This window comes from Narcine bancroftii, chromosome 3, assembly GCF_036971445.1.
Source record: "Narcine bancroftii isolate sNarBan1 chromosome 3, sNarBan1.hap1, whole genome shotgun sequence".
Classification (NCBI taxonomy): domain Eukaryota; kingdom Metazoa; phylum Chordata; class Chondrichthyes; order Torpediniformes; family Narcinidae; genus Narcine; species Narcine bancroftii.
This window is the reverse complement of record NC_091471.1, coordinates 259,960,137-259,977,131: the sequence shown is the minus strand read 5'-3', so window position 1 is coordinate 259,977,131 and position 16,995 is coordinate 259,960,137. Positions and strand designations below refer to the sequence as shown.

The window sequence follows — 16,995 nt, the reverse complement described above, 5'->3', positions numbered from 1 at the left end:
TCGGTCTCCTTATCTGAGGAAGGACATCCTCACCATGGAGGGGGTGCAGAGATTCACTAGATTGATACCAGGGATGAAAGGACTTGTTTATGAAGAAAGGTTGGATAGACTAGGCTTGTATTCTCTGGAATTTAGAAGATTGAGGGGGGGTCTTATAGAAACATATAACATTTTTAAGGGTTTAGTTAGACAGACTAGATGCAGGTAGGTTGTTTCCAATGCTGGGAAAAACCAGAACTAGGGGTCACAGTTTAAGGATAAGGGGGAAATTTTTTAGGACTGAGATGAGGAAAAATTTCTTCTCTCAGAGCGTGGTGGATCTGTGGAATTCTTTGCCACAGGAAGTAGTTGAGGCTGGTTCCTTGTCAATATTTAAGAGTAGGTTAGATTTGGCCCTGTGGGCTAAGAGTATCAAGGGGTATGGGGAGAAGGCAGGAACTGGGTACTGATCAGCCATAATCATATTGAATGGCAGTGTAGGCTTGAAGGGCCAAATGGCCTACTCCTGCACCTATGTTTCTATGTTGTTTTTGGATTGGTTTGAACAAAATAGTATGAATGACTTCCTTTCTGTGCCGTGAACTTCGATGGTGTGTGACGAAGATCCTACTGGGGCCCTGGATCATTGTTTTCTAGAGAAGCTTGAGGCTATGAAACGATGAAAAAAATAGAATGAGTAGATTCAAGGGTGTCCAAAATTAGCGCCATTAGTAAACGATGGTCACCAATAAATCTAATGTCAATGAGAAGATTTTAAGGGAAAGCTATGTTAATAAACAGAAGAAAGGAATGTGTTGATTTGATAAGATGTGGTGGAGATTTGAATGAAAAACAGATATCAACAGTGACCAGTTGGACTGATGAGATTTCCTAATGCAGGAAATGTATGTCATTCTCCAGGGACATACACTTCTCATATTGATGGAGACTTTTGCTTGTGTTTAAGCAGCTCCACCCTTAATCTGCGCCAGGAGTGTTCCTTATCCTAATAAGCACCCATCCTTCTCTCTTGTTAGAAGGAGCAGCTGATTGTGAAGGATACCAAAGGGAAACCTTACTGTGGCATGACTGAAGATGAAGTCTTTGCAAAGGTTGCTAATCTGTTCCGAGGCCAGGAAGATCTGCTGACTGAATTTGGCCAGTTTCTTCCAGACGCCAAGCGATCTCTGGTATGTGAAACTCCCACTGCCTCCCTCCACCACAACCACACCTGAGAATTTTCCTAGACTTACTAGGAATTGGAGATTAATTAAAAGGGTCAGTAATCCAATCCCTAAGTTTACCCTTTTTGTCAGGTTTTGGGGTGATACAAAGTCCAAACTAAAAGCCCTGTAATATATTTTGCCTGTAGTTCAGTAGTAATTTATTTTCCAACAAGGAGGGCAGTTTCATGTTTGGTGGGCCTGATTATAACAGGGTGTATTTGCTGCATAACTTCCTCCTCTTCATTGATTCAGATTTTAAATTGGTGCCTGGCAGATTTGTCACAATTCACATCTTCCTGGCTCATCAAGCATCTCTGTCCCTGGAGAATTGACTTTACACTTCAGGAGTGTATTATGAGAGGTGATATAAGCATCCGAACAGCAGGGAATAGATAGATAAGCACCATATGCAGGCAGATGGGATCAGTTAACTTGGTGTCTTGGTTGTCACAGACATAGCAGTCCAAAAGGCTTGTTGCTGTAGGTCCACTCTTGTGTGTTTTATGTTCACTTGTAATTTGGGCTCTGAGTAATGATGGAAGGAGTGTAGTAATCAGAGTTTATAATCTTTGTATATCCAGTTTTTATTCAAACTGTTGCTGTGCCGTTGGGATTTGTTGTCTCCCTTTTAATTCTCAGTTCACTGGAAGTGCTACATCTGAAAAGGATGAGAGTAAAATGATTGACGAAGATGAAGCATCCAAACACTCGCAAAGCAAGAAGCGCTTGCGAACTACGCTGCTACCCCAAGTGCCTCCTCCACTCAAGGTAAGCACAGGCATGCATTTCCATTAGTATGGTGGATAGGAAACCACACTGTTCATTTCCATCCTGATGGCTGCCTACAATTTAGGGCCCAAACCCTAAACCCTGCTCTTCATTTTCTTGAACGTTGTGATAATTGATTTGAGGGACTTGCAGTCAAATGCTCAGGCAGGTGTTAGATAGAGGAAAGCTTCTTCTACACTGTCCATCAAGAAGTAACTGGACAAGGAATAAAGCTCTTTCTACGTGGGAGTGATTGGACCAGCAGTCAGAGTTGTGGGCCGTGGTTCCAAAAATGAGTTGGAATCCAACAATGTTAACTGGTGCATTTAAATTATGGTAATTAATTTGGAATTTCAGATTAAGGAGAATCCCGTGCATTTCATATGTATATTAGAAGCAAAAGGGAAGCTAGTTAAGTTTAAAAATGAAGGGGATAATATATCTTTGGAGCCAGAGGAAATGAGGAATTGTTAATGAGTACTTTACATTGGTATGCATCAAGGAGAAGGAAGGACCTGGCTGATGGTGAAATCAGGGAGTGGTATGTTAATATTCTAGGGCATGTTGATATTGTTGGGTGTATTGATGAATATTAAGGTGGATAAATCTCCAGGGCCTGATGAGATTTATCTCAGGATATTGAGGGAAACAAGGGATGATATTATTGGGGTTTGACAGAGATTTTTCTTTAGTTCCAGACAGGGTTACAAAAGACTGGAATTGTAGCTAATGATGTTCTTTTGTTTCAGAAGTGAAACAGAGACAAACCAGTACATTATATTCTGGTGAGCTGTTGCATCAGTGGGAGAGAAGTCATTCAAGGATTCTTAGGGTCAGGATGTATTTGCATTTGGAAAAGAATGAACTTGTTCAGGATGGTTTGTATGGTTTTTGAGTGGGAGAAGATACTGTCTCAGAAATTATGATCAGATTAGATTTTAGATTTATTGTTAGAATACATACATCACATACAACCCTGAGATACTTTTTCCTGCGGGCAAGGCCGTATTGGTAGTGCAAAAAAAAAACCTGTTTATAATGTACACATATAAACAAATAAAGAAATGTAAACAAACTGACTGGGCAAATCAGAAAGGAAAAAAGATGCAATAAAGTGCAAAAGTAAGAGTCCTTAAATGAGTCCCCTGAGTTTATTGTTGAGGAGTCTGATGGTGGAGGAGTAGCAGCTCTTTCTGAACCTGGTGGCACCTATTCCTATTTCCTGATGGCAGCAGTGAGAACAGAGTTTGGTGCTGGATGGTGTGAATCCTTGATGATTGCCGCTGTTCTCTGACGGCAGGGCTCTCTGTACAGCTACGCGATCCTTTATCCGGACATCTAAAATCCGGAAAGCTACAAAATCCGGTAAGTGGAGACGGTGGTTGGGGGAGGGGGCCGAGGGGCTGGTGGTTGGGGGAGGCAGCCGAGGGACTGCCGGTCAGGGGAGGCAGCTGAGGGTCCGGCGGTCGGGGGAAGCAGCCGGGTGGTCAGGGAACAGGCGGCCGAGGGAGATGTCTGGGCAGTCGAGGAAGACGTCCGGGCGGCCGAGGGATTGGAGGTTGGGGGAGGCAGCCGGGCGGTCGGGGGACCGGCGGCCGAGGGAGACCGCCGGGCGGCCGGCGGCCGAGGGAGACCGCCGGGCGGCCGGCGGCCGAGGGAGACCGCCGGGCGGCCGGCGGCCGAGGGAGACCGCCGGGCGGCCGGCGGCCGAGGGAGACCGCCGGGCGGCCGGCGGCCGAGGGAGACCGCCGGGCGGCCGGGGTCCGGCGGCCGAGGGAGACCGCCGGGCGGCCGGGGTCCGGCGGCCGAGGGAGACCGCCGGGCGGCCGGGGTCCGGCGGCCGAGGGAGACCGCCGGGCGGCCGGGGTCCGGCGGCCGAGGGAGACCGCCGGGCGGCCGGGGTCCGGCGGCCGAGGGAGACCGCCGGGCGGCCGGGGTCCGGCGGCCGAGGGAGACCGCCGGGCGGCCGGGGTCCGGCGGCCGAGGGACCGGCGGTCGGGGGAGACGTCCAGGTGGCCGAGGGACCGGCGGTCGGGGGAGACGTCCAGGTGGCCGAGGGACCGGCGGTTGGGGGAGGCGGTCAGACAACCGAGGTACTGGCAGTCGGGGAGACAGCTGAGGGACCGCGGTTGGGGGAGGCAGCCGGATGTCCGAGGGACCGGCAGTCGGGGAGACAGCCGAGGGACCATTGTTGGGGGAGGCAGTCGGTGAGGCAGCCAAGGGACCACGGTTGAGGGAGGCGGCCTGGAAGGGGTGGGGGTGGATACGGCAGCACAATTTTGGTGGGCTTTCCGAAATTTGGAAAAATGTGAAATTCAGAATACACTGTTCCCCAAGGTTCCAGATAAAGGAGCGTGTACCTGTAAATGTTCTCGATGGTGGGGAGGGTTTTGCCTGTGATGTCCTGGGATGTGTTTGCCACCTTTTGCTTGGCTTTATGCCAGGGGAGGTGCAAGAAACAGATAGGATTATCATTTTTAAAAGGGACAGATACAGGAGCAGGAAAGCAAGAAAGGGATACAGACCATGTGGAGGAAAATGGGATTAGTTTAATATCACCTTGTGACAGGATTGAGGTGTAGTTACACCACCCAGCGCAATGCATATCAGTTGATTGGCACCGTGAGCACCATACAGACACTCAATCCCTCCACAAGTGGCAGGCTGAATCATGAAACTCCCTCCCTCAGAACTCTAAAGGAGAATCTTTGCCAAAAGGATTGCAAGAGCTCAAGCAAAAAAGGGACCTCACTACCATTACCTTGAAGGTCATGAAGGGTGGGAATAAGTGCTGGCCTTGTTTGTGATGCCCTATAAAGTCATAGACTACCTTCAGATGGATAATTCATGACATTTCTGATTTTAGTTATTATTGTGACCAACTGATCTGTTGAATAAACCTCTCCAGTGAGTGAGGAGTTTTGGAAACAACAGCAACTTCTCTGGCCCACATGATGCTGATGTTCATTGCTCGATTTTAAAAAAAATGTTCAATCACTGTAATATTCTGATGCCTGGCATTAGCTCTTAGCGGCTGCTCCGTTTATTATTTCTGATCATCACTCCATCCTTATGTTTACTAGAAAAAATTGAAGTTGTCTAGTGTGAAGGACCGGTCATTGGCTTCTGCAGGCAAACATGGCACCTTGCGAGAGTTCAGCTTCTTTGACAGAGTGAGTATGTTGACTTTATGCAGTTGTTGGCTGATGGTCTGAATTCTTTTTAAAGTGAGGGCAGGACCAGAGAGACCTAGAACATTCTGAGCTCCTTGAAGGTGGTGGGAAGTATTGAGGATGCCTTTAAAAAATAACCCACCCTCTGGATTCTGGAAACCTCTTTAATAGAGAAAGGGATGCTGAACTGTTAGAAAACACTGGTTAGAATCCATTTGGAATACAGTAAAATCCCTGTAATTCGGAATTCAAGCAACCAGCAAAAAAAATTGCAGAAAATAAATGGATAAACATGGAAATTTAAAATCGGCATGCCTTGCCGTTCGTTCTCCATTCATGCAACATGCAGTCTCAAGCAACCGTGAAACTCACTTACCCAGTGTCTGCCAATCCCAGTAGATGCCAAATGTTTTATTTTACTGTATTCTGTCAATTTCTGGTTATTGTATTTTACAGACTGTCAGCCCTTGTAGAGGCTGCATAGGAGATTTATTAGAATTTTACAAAGAATGGGGGAGCTCAGTTACATGGAGAGAATAGAGGAACTGAAGGTATTGGAAAAGGAAAGAGTTTAAAGGACAGTCAAAGCCCACTGGTACTGTATTTATGGTCAGTCTGCATCATTATGAAAGCACTCATGAGATAGCAACCAACATCAGTCTTCTCCCTGCACCTAATCCCTAAATGTGTTTATTCTTTGCAGTCACTAATATGGTTCAAATTAAACTTCAGTGACATATCTAAATGGAACTTTTGAATTTATTAGTGGGATTATTTTTAACCAATAAAGCTTTTTGAAACAATGGCCAACTCTCCTTAGTAGATCATTCTAAGTTGTATTTGTCTTTGTTGGAACCGACTTCTCCTAATTTTCAACCCTATTCAATGTTGCAATCCTTGATTCTAGATCCAATATATCAGATCTACCCTGTCAGATTTTCCCTGTCTCACTTTGCCTGATTTGTTCAGGCAAAGTTATCTCCCATGGTAGGGGAATCTAGGAGAAGAGGGCATAACTTCAGCATTGAAGTGTGCCCACTTAAAACAGAGATGTGGAGGAATTTCTTTAACCAGTGAGTGGTGAACCACTGAAATTTGCTACCTTGGGCAGGTGTGGAGACCAAGTCATTGGTTGTATTTAAGGCAAACATTGATAGGTTTCTGAATCATCAGGGTATCGAGGGTTATGGGGAATGGGGCTGAGTAGGAGAATGGATCAGCTCCTGAAAGAATGACAGAGTGGACTTAATGGTCCGAATGGCTGCCTTCTACTCCTATAGCTCATGGTCTTGTAGTCTTATTGTGATCTGCTAGTTGATTGATTTAAAGCCACATTCGTCTTGTGGTCATGATTGCAAACTCGCACAAAGCATGTCAAGTTTAATGAACAGCCATGTAGATATTGCATTTGTAGCCACTTCTGGAATGAATCTCCTGCGACAATTAAGTGTAAAAGAAAAAGTGGAAGTGATTAAACCGTAATCAAAAATCAATTAGTATATTGAACAGGGAGATTATTGGAGAATGTTGTGACACCTTAAAGAGGAATGGAAACTGATGAAGGAGAAACTTGAAATCAGAAAATGCAAAGTTTACAAGGCTAAGAGTAGGGAGTGAGACTACTTTGAACACCTCTTTCCAAGAGTCAGCAAAAATATGACATGAATAGCAGGCTCCTATCCTGAGAGATTTTCTCATTACAGTCATCGAACATAAACCATAGAATTGTACAGCACAGTATGGACCTTTCGACCCATGATGTTGCACTGGCTTCAATCAACCTACTCCATGGTCTGCCTAACATTTCCCTCCCTTGCAGCCTATAATCATCAATTTTCTTTTATCTAAGGTCTTTTAAATGCCCCTATTGTATCACTCCCTCGGCAGTGCTTTCCAGGTTATTATTATTCTCTCTCTAAAATAAATTACCTCTGACATCTTTTCGAAACTTTCCTTCGCTTAATTTAAACTGGTGTCCTCTAGTATTGGCCATTGGCACCCAGAGAAAAAAAGGTGTTGGCTGTCCACCCTATCTATGCCTTTCATAATCTTTATACCCCTCTATTAAGTTGCCTCTCATCCTCCATTGTTCCAAAGCCTAGTTTACTCAACCTTTCCTCATAATGCTGTATTCTCCAATCCAGGCAGCCTCCTGGTAAATCTCCTCTGCACCCTCTCTAAAGCTTCCACATCCACTCTGTAATGAGATGACCAGAACTGGACACAATATTCTTAAATATGATTTAACCAGAATTTTAATAGAGCTGCAACATTACCTCGAATCTCTTGAACTTAATCCCCCAGGTAATGAAAGCCAACACACCATTTGCCTTCTTAACTACCCTGTCAGGTTGGCTGAAAATTTGAGGGATCTGAGGACTTGGATCCCATTTTTCTTCTACACTGCCTAAGAATCCACCTCCAAGTTTGATCTTCCACCGTGTATATATTCACACTTTTCCAGATTGAGCTCCATCTGCTACTTCTCCACCTAACCCTACAACCTGTCTATATTCTATTGCACAACTTTCTACACTATTACCACCACCAAGGTTCGTGTTCGACTATCTCGCTATGCAGATAGCAGTATTATGGCCCTTAGTGCCACAATATAGTGCTTAACAAAACACCTCTACATAGAGCAGTGCGGAGCTAGTTGTAAGAGAGCACCCAAGGAAATTCTTGCCCTAAAAGGTAGTTTTAACTAATAAAAGATACATAACCAACGTTTCTGGCTTGAGCCCTTCATCAAGATACCATGATGTAGGGCTCAAGCCCAAAACATGGTATCTATCTTTATCTTTGTTACATAAAGTACCCTGTTTGACCTGAGTTTCTCCAGCATTGTGTTTTTACTTTAACCACGTTGGCTGCAGAATTTTGTGTTTTACTTCTAGTTTTAACTGATAACTGTTTCAATTGAATGTAGAACATTGCATGTGCAATTTGTTACTTCCCCTCTCTCCCCACACATCCCCACCTTCCATTCATGGATCTCCACTTCCTCCCAACTCCCGGCTCCCCCAGGTACGAAGGATTCTAAAGAGTCAGGAGGTGTATGAAAATTTCTTGCGCTGCATTGCCCTGTTCAACCAGGAGGTGGTGTCTGGTTCCGAGCTCCTTCAACTGGTTACTCCATTCCTCGGGTAAGTCCATTCACTTCATTTATTCATTGAAGGTGAAAAACCTCCAACATTACGTTAGCGTTTGATTCACATATTCATTCTGAGTTTTGCAAAACACAGCCATCATTAAATGATCACAGTCTAGGTAGGGGAGTCCAAAGTTAGGGTTCATAAATTTAATGGCAGAAGGGAAAGATTTAAAAGGGACCAGACAGAGGAGCAACTTTTTCATATAGGCTGTGGTGGGTGTATGGACTGAGCTGCCAGAAGAAGCTGTAGAAATGGGTACAATTTCAAGGTGTAAAAGATGTATTGACATGGACAGTAAAATCCCTATTATCCCGAATTCATGCAACTGGCAACCTCAAGTAACTGGAAAAAAAAATCGAGGTGACAAGCAGTTACATTGGCAGCGATCGTGACCGATGTTCAAATCTGGCACTGCCTGGAAGGAGTTTGTACGTTCTTCCCGTGTCTGCGTGGGTTTCCTCTAGGTGCTCCAGTTTCCTCCCACAATTCAAAATGTACCGCGGGTTGTAGGTCAATTGGGTGTAATTGGGCGGCACGGGCTAATGGGTCAAAGGTCCTATTTCTGTCCTGTATGTCTAAATTGAACACTTATAAATTAATTTTAAAAATTAAAATAATTAAGAATAAATTAAATTTTTAATAAAATTTTAAAATTGTAAAAGTAAACGTTCTCCAAAGCAACACACAACCCCTTGGTGAAGATGGGAGCAAACATTCAGCCAGTGGAGCGCCCGGTTGTGCACCGCCCACAGCAGATGTTTGAATAAAGCTGTGTTGAATAAAATGGCAGCGCCCAGGATGAAGAGCCGGTTGATACTGCTCACTGCTGGGGTGACTCTCCCAAAGTGTCTCTCTGTCCCAGCCTAGTAAGAGTTTTTATTAGTGCATTATTAAGTATATTAGTAATGCTTTATGTGTATACTTGGGGAGGGGGCGGTTAATTATGACAGCGGCATGGTTAGGTTAGCGGTTAGTGCAATGCCGTTACAGTGCCAGCGACTGAGGTTTGAATTTAAATTTTGTAAGTTACTGGAGTTACCTGATTACAGTGAACTTTACAGAATTAAGTTACTTATTTTTTTCCATATTATATTTTACTCTGTCTTTTGTCTTTTTATTCTTGATGCTGGTGTATTAGTTAGACTTTGTAAGAGTGAGTCTCAAGCATATATGGCATTTACCATTCCCTGTAGGTCCCAGATACCAGGGGTATTACTGTACTGATAGGAAAGGTTTGAGAGGATATGGGTCAAATGCAGGCGAATGGGACTAGCTTGGATGGACAGCCTGGTCGACGTGGACAAATTGCACCAAAGAGCCTAGTTCCTTGGTCTATGATTCATTCTGTATCTTCCTTCGTTGTGTGGTTTCTTGGTAGAGATACTTTAAAAGAAATAATTTTCCACTGCAGTTGCAGTGGTGAGCTATTTTTCATATGATGTGTGATGATAAGATTTTAAATTCCTTTTCTACTTGGAAGTATGAGATTAGATAGATAAAGATTCTAGGTACAAGTTTCGGCTTAACCTACACCTTATTAACTGTGCAAAGCATTTTCCTTTGGTTGCAGGGTTATTTTGACTGGGAGAATGGAATTTAGGATTTTACTTCGCAGTTACTTGAACTGATAATGTATGGAATGGATTTCTTCTGCAGATGGGGTTTTCCATGTTTTTGGTCAACTTTTTCAATGCATTTTTTTTACTCCCTTCCTTTAATTTTCTGTCCCTCTAACCCCCTCCACTCTGAAAGCAGGAAGTTTCCAGAGCTTTTTGCACGCTTCAAGTCATTCTTGGGTCAAAAAGAGCTCTCACTCACTCAGCCATTGCAACGGGATCGACCAGTGGATGGGATTGCCCGCGAGATTGACTATGCTTCATGTAAGAGGTTGGGCTCCAGTTACAGAGCTTTGCCTAAAACTTACCAACAACCAAAGTGCAGTGGGCGAACAGCAGTCTGCAAGGAGGTACGAACAGTTCTCGAGTGATGTATGAATAGGGTGATGTCAACTTCAGAATATCTGAAATGTATAGTTGATGGATGACAATGCGGGGGAGGGGTGGGGGGGGGAAGTTCCTATAATTGAATAAGTTTGAAAAGTGGGTATCTTATCAGTTATATCCTGAACCTGGAATGTTGAAGTGGTAACACAAGTTTGAATTCCATTGGAAAATTTAAAGTTTTTAAAAAAGAGGAACTAAGAAGGTTGCATCAACAATAGTGGCCATGAAACTACTATCAATCTATTGTCCTCACTCAGACCTGCTTCACTCCAATCTCCAAAAATGTGGTTGATTCCTAACTATCCTCTGAAGTGGCTTAATAAACTTTTTAGTTTAAGGCACAATTGGAAATGAACAATAAATCCTGGCTTTACTAGCAATCTCCACATCTCGTGTACAAATAAATAATAAAATATCAGTTTTTCTTGGGTTCAGTGCTCTTCCCTCTCAACCCCAACTCCTTTCTGGGATTAACCAGTTTGGGAAATTTGTTGCCTCGTCGGGTTTGTCCATTGCTTTTAAGATTTTGAAATTCTGCATTGCACCACTTTGAAATCCAACCTCTTTCACTTCCCTTAAAACTTTTTGTTTTAATATCCAGCACTATTGTTCTTCGGCAATTATTTGGCATTCCCAAAGTCATTCTCGTCAGTATTTCAAATACTTGAACCGAATCATTTCTGTCTAAATTGTTGTTCCGTCCATCTTGGAATGCAATCTGAATGGGGATGGTTTTTTTTTTTTTTTTTTTTTTTTTTTTTTTTTTAAATTTTTTATTTTTCACACCATAAATCACAATAGCCATGATATACACTTTTTCTTTTCCACACATTTACAGTGACTTTTTCTCCCTCCCCCCTCCCTCCTCCCAAGCCACCCCCCCATCCCCCCCCCCTCTCATCCATTTTAGTTATACAATCTAGGTTGCATTAATTCAGTTAGACAATGTTGTCATTCAACAAAAATACACCAGAAATTCTACTGAGTCCATTCTTTTCTTCTCTTCTCCTTCCATCAACTTAGGTAATGTTTGTTCCCGGTAGGTTTTCGCTATTGTATTTAATGTAAGGCTCCCATACTTGTTCGAATATTTCAATATTATTTCTTAAACTATATGTTATTTTTTCTAATGGAATACATTTATTCATTTCTATATACCATTGTTGTATTTTCAAATTATCTTCCAATTTCCAGGTTGACATAATACATTTTTTTGCTACAGCTAGGGCTATCTTAACAAATCTTTTTTGTGCATCCTCCAAGTCAATTCCAAATTCTTTATTTTTTATGTTACTTAGGAGAAAGATCTCTGGATTCTTTGGTATATTGTTTTCTGTTATTTTATTTAATATCTGATTGAGATCATCCCAAAATTTTTCTACTCTCTCACATGTCCAGATTGCATGAATTGTTGTTCCCCTTTCTTTTTTACATCGAAAACATCTATCAGATACTGTTGGGTCCCATTTATTTAACTTTTGCGGTGTAATGTATAGTCTGTGTAACCAATTATATTGTATCATACGCAGCCTCGTATTTATTGTATTTCTCATCGTTCCAGAGCATAACTTCTCCCATGTTTCCTTTTTTATCTTTATATTTAAATCTTGTTCCCATTTTTGTTTAGTTTTACCATTTGTTTCCTCATTTTCCTTTTCTTGCAGTTTAATATACATATTTTTTATAAATCTTTTGATTAACATTGTATCTGTAATCACATATTCAAGGTTACTTCCCTCTGGTAAACTCAAGTTGCTTCCTAATTTATCTTTCAAGTAGGATCTCAGTTGGTAATATGCCAGCGCTGTATCTCCCGTTATATTGTACTTATCTCTCATTTGTTCAAAGGATAAGAATCTACTTCCTGAAAAACAATTTTCTATTCTTTTAATCCCTTTTTTTTCCCATTTTCTAAAGGCAAGGTTGCCTATTGTAAAAGGGAGTAGCTTATTTTGCGTCAATATTAGTTTTGGTATTTGGTAATTTATTTTATTTCTTTCTACATGAATCTTCTTCCATATATTGAGGAGATGGTGTAATACTGGAGAAGTTCTATGTTGTACCAATTTTTCGTCCCATTTATATAATATGTGTTCAGGTATCTTTTCCCCTATTTTATCTAATTCTAGTCTCGTCCAGTCTGGTTTTTCCCTTGTTTGATAAAAATCTGATAGGTACCTTAATTGTGCGGCTCTATAATAATTTTTGAAGTTTGGCAATTGTAAGCCTCCTTGTTTATACCATTCTGTTAATTTGTCTAGTGCTATCCTCGGTTTCCCCCCTCTCCATAAAAATCTCCTTATTATTTTCTTTAACTCTTTGAAGAATTTTTCTGTCAGTTGTATTGGCAATGCCTGAAATAAGTATAGTATCCTTGGAAAAATGTTCATTTTAATACAGTTTATCCTTCCTATCAGTGTTAGTGGTAGCTCTTTCCAATGCTCTAAATCGTCCTGTAATTTTTTCATTAGTGGATTGTAATTGAGTTTATATAATTGGCCTAGATTTTTGTTTATTTGCACACCTAGGTATCTTATTGCCTGCGTTTGCCATCTGAATGGGGATTCCTCCTTAAATTTTGAGAAATCCGCGTTATTCATAGGCATTGCTTCACTTTTATTTACGTTTATCTTGTATCCCGACACTTCTCCATATTCCTTCAATTTCTTATATAGTTCTTTTATTGATAGTTCTGGTTCTGTTAAGTACACTATCACATCATCCGCAAACAGACTGATTTTATATTCCCTGTCTTTTATTTTTATTCCTTTTATATTATTATCTCTTCTTATCGATTCTGCTAGTGGTTCTATAGCTAGCGCAAACAATAATGGTGATAGTGGGCATCCCTGCCGCGTTGACCTGCTTAAGTTAAATTGCTTTGATACATGTCCATTTACTGTCACTTTCGCTAACGGTCCCTTATATAATGCTTTAATCCAATTAATATACTTCTCCGGTAAACTGAATTTTTGCAATACTTTGAACAAGTAATTCCATTCTACTCTGTCGAAGGCCTTCTCTGCGTCTAAAGCAACTGCTACTGCCGGTGCTTTATTTCCTTCTACTGCATGAATTAAGTTAATAAATTTACAAATATTGTCTGTTGTGCGTCTTTTTTTGATAAATCCAGTTTGGTCTAAATTTACCATTTTCGGTACCTGTTCTGCTAATCTGTTCGCTAATAGTTTAGCTATTATCTTATAATCTGTGTTTAGCAAAGATATTGGTCTATATGACGCTGGTGAGAGTGGATCTTTCCCTTGTTTTAGTATCACTGTAATTATTGCTGTTTTACATGAATCTGGTAAGTTTTGTGTCTCATCAATCTGGTTGATTACATCCAGGAGGGGCGGTATTATTAGGTCTTTAAATGTTTTGTAGAATTCTATTGGGAGTCCATCCTCTCCTGGTGTCTTATTATTTGGTAAATTTTTTATTATCTCTTGTATTTCTACTGTTCCAAATGGTTCTGTTAATTTATTTTGTTCCTCTATTTGTAGTTTTGGTAGTTCAATTTTAGTCAAAAATTCATCTATTTTCCCTTCTTTCCCTTCGTTTTCGGTTCGGTATAATTGTTCATAGAATTCTCTGAAGTTTTCCTTAATTTCTTTTGGATTATATGTAATTTGTTTGTCTTTTTTCCTTGTTGCCAATACCATTTTCTTAGTTTGCTCTGTCTTAAGCTGCCATGCTAGGATTTTGTGTGTTTTTTCCCCTAGTTCATAATATTTCTGTTTTGTCTTCATTATATTCTTCTCCACCTTATATGTTTGTAATGTTTCATATTTTATTTTTTTATCCGCCAATTCTCTTCTTTTGGTTGTATCTTCCTTTATTGCTAATTTTTTTTCTATGTTTATTATTTCCCTTTCCAACTGCTCTGTTTCCTGATTATAGTCCTTCTTCATCTTGGTTGCATAACTTATTATTTGCCCTCTAATGAATGCTTTCATTGCGTCCCATAGTATAAACTTATCTTCCACTGATTCCGTATTTACTTCAAAGTACATTTTTAATTGTTTTTCAATAAATTCTCTAAAATCCTGTCTTTTAAGTAGCATGGGGTTTAATCTCCATCTATACATTCTTGGAGGGATGTCTTCTAGCTCTATTGCCAATAACAGGGGTGAGTGGTCCGATAATAGTCTAGCTTTATATTCCGTTTTCCTAACTCTCCCTTGTATGTGGGCTGATAACAGGAATAGGTCTATCCTTGAGTATGTTTTATGTCTAGTCGAGTAGTATGAGTATTCCTTTTCTTTTGGGTTTTGTTTCCTCCATATGTCCACAAGTTTCATTTCTTGCATTGATTTAATTATAAATTTGGTTACTTTGTTCTTCCTGTTAATTTTTTTCCCCGTTTTATCCATATTTGGATCCAAATTCAGATTGAAATCCCCTCCTATTAGTATGTTCCCTTGCGTATTAGCTACCTTCAAAAAGATATCTTGCATAAACTTTTGATCTTCTTCGTTAGGTGAATATATATTAAGTAGATTCCAAAGCTCTGAATATATCTGACATTTTATCATAACATATCTCCCTGCTGGATCTATTATTTCCTCTTCTATTTTAAATGGCACATTTTTGCTAATTAATATAGCCACTCCTCTTGCTTTTGAATTATACGATGCTGCTGTTACATGCCTTACCCAATCTCTCTTTAATTTCTTGTGCTCCAATTCAGTTAAATGTGTTTCTTGGACAAATGCTATATCTATTTTTTCCTTTTTCAGTAAATTTAGTAGTTTCTTCCTTTTAATTTGGTTATGTATTCCATTAATATTTAGAGTCATATAGTTCAGCGTAGCCATTTTATATTTTGTTTATCTTCTCTTTCCGTTTTTCCATCATTACCTTTCCTCCTTTTCCATTTCTGTTTTCTTATTTTCAACTCTTTACCAGACAACATTCCTACAACATCCAACATTTTCCTTATTCTCCTATTTCTATCTTCTTTATCCCCAATCTCCCCTTCCCCTCCTGAGTTGCCCTTTATCCCTTGTCGGACAACCACATCTCCCCTCTCCATTTGGATTTGCGAATCCACTCGCAAGCGTCAACTGATTTTGCAGTGACCGCTCTTTTCCCCCCACCCAGCCCCCCCCAGAAAAGATTTCGTTTTTTATATGTCACAAAGGTCACTCTTTTAGTTCCCTCCTTATTCTCTCTATTCCATTACCTTCCCTTATTAATTCTTGTCTATACTTTCTATGTTTTCCTCTAATTACAGATACTTTCACATATGCCCATTGTCTCTATTCACTCTTATACCTCTTTACCCGCATACATATCAATCGTGGTCATTTTTACCCTCCTTACCCGTCTTCATCCCTCAGTCTATTTTTGTCTTTACCCACATACATATCAATCGTGATAATTTTTGCTCTCATTACCCGTCTTCATCCCTCAGTCTATTTTTGTAATTGTTCTGCAAATTTTCGTGCTTCTTCTGGATCCGAGAATAGTCTGTTTTGTTGTCCTGGAATAAATATTTTCAATACCGCAGGATGCTTCAGTGTAAATTTATATCCTTTCTTCCATAAAATCGCTTTTGCTGCATTGAACTCTTTTCTCTTCTTTAGGAGTTCAAAGCTTATATCTGGATAAATGAAGATTTTTTGCCCTTTATACTCCAGTGGTTTGTTGCCCTCTCTTACTTTTTCCATTGTCTTCTCCAGTACCTTTTCTCTTGTAGTATATCTTAGGAATTTTACTACAATAGATCTTGGTTTTTGTTGTGGTTGTGGTTTAGGGGCCAATGCTCTATGTGCCCTTTCTATTTCCATTTCTTGCTGTAGTTCTGGACATCCTAGGGCCTTAGGGATCCATTCTTTTATAAACTCCCTCATATTCTTGCCTTCTACATCTTCCTTGAGGCCCACTATCTTTATGTTATTTCTTCTGTTATAATTTTCCATTATATCTATTTTTTGGGCTAGTAATTCTTGTGTCTCTTTAGTTTTTTTATTAGATTCCTCCAATTTCTTTTTTAAGTCTTCTACCTCCATTTCTGCTGCTACTGCCCGTTCTTCCATCTTGTCCATTTTTTTCCCCATTTCTGTTAAGGTCATATCCATTTTATTTATTTTCTTTTCTGTGTTGTTTATTCTTCTTCTTAAATCATTGAATTCCTGTGTTTGCCATTCTTTAAATGACTCCATGTATCCTCTAACAAGAGCAAGTACCTCCTTTACCTTGCCTATCTTTTCTTCTTCTATTTCCCTGTACTCTTCCTCTTCCTCTTCTTCTTCCTCTAGGTTGACCATCTGTTGTTTCTTTGCTGCCCTTTCCTCCTCTTCTTTCTTGTTTCTATTGTCTTCTGTGGTCTCTTCTTGCTGCAGGTGTTCTGCAGCTGTCGTTGCCGGCTGTGGAGATCGACTCCCCAGCTGGTCCCCCCTCCCGTCGGTGTGTTTTTTTGTATGCGCATCGCGCATGCGCGAGGAGTCGCGCATGCGCGGTTGCGCACTTTTACTCGGCTCTGTGAGCCATTGTTGTAGTTCTCTTTCTACCGACCTGAGGTAGTGGGGTCTTCTCTCCACAGCGGGCCTCTTCGGACAGGTAAGGCCTTCACCTTTTTCCTCCGTTGTCTTCTCTTCCTCTCTTCTTTCCGTTGATTTTGATTTTTCTCCTTTTGTCTCCATCTTCTTTCCACCTTTATACTCACTTTTCTTTAACTTGTATTTCT

At 40.8% G+C, this 16,995-nt stretch overlaps 1 protein-coding gene across 5 annotated transcripts in view; it reads left to right on the top strand.

Annotated features, from left to right (window-relative positions):
- The window catches only part of sin3b (SIN3 transcription regulator family member B), a 59,652-nt gene that overhangs the window by 26,562 nt on the left and 16,095 nt on the right, over window positions 1-16,995 (top strand). For 4 of the 5 annotated variants that reach the window (XM_069927807.1, XM_069927808.1, XM_069927805.1 and 1 more), the window contains 5 exons: window positions 1,017-1,169; window positions 1,845-1,973; window positions 5,057-5,146; window positions 8,174-8,292; window positions 10,057-10,267. In XM_069927807.1, the coding sequence (XP_069783908.1) occupies window positions 1,017-1,169; window positions 1,845-1,973; window positions 5,057-5,146; window positions 8,174-8,292; window positions 10,057-10,267 (702 nt within the window). The remainder of the gene's footprint in view (window positions 1-1,016; window positions 1,170-1,844; window positions 1,974-5,056; window positions 5,147-8,173; window positions 8,293-10,056; window positions 10,268-16,995) is intronic. The other variant, XM_069927809.1, reaches the window with a different exon arrangement.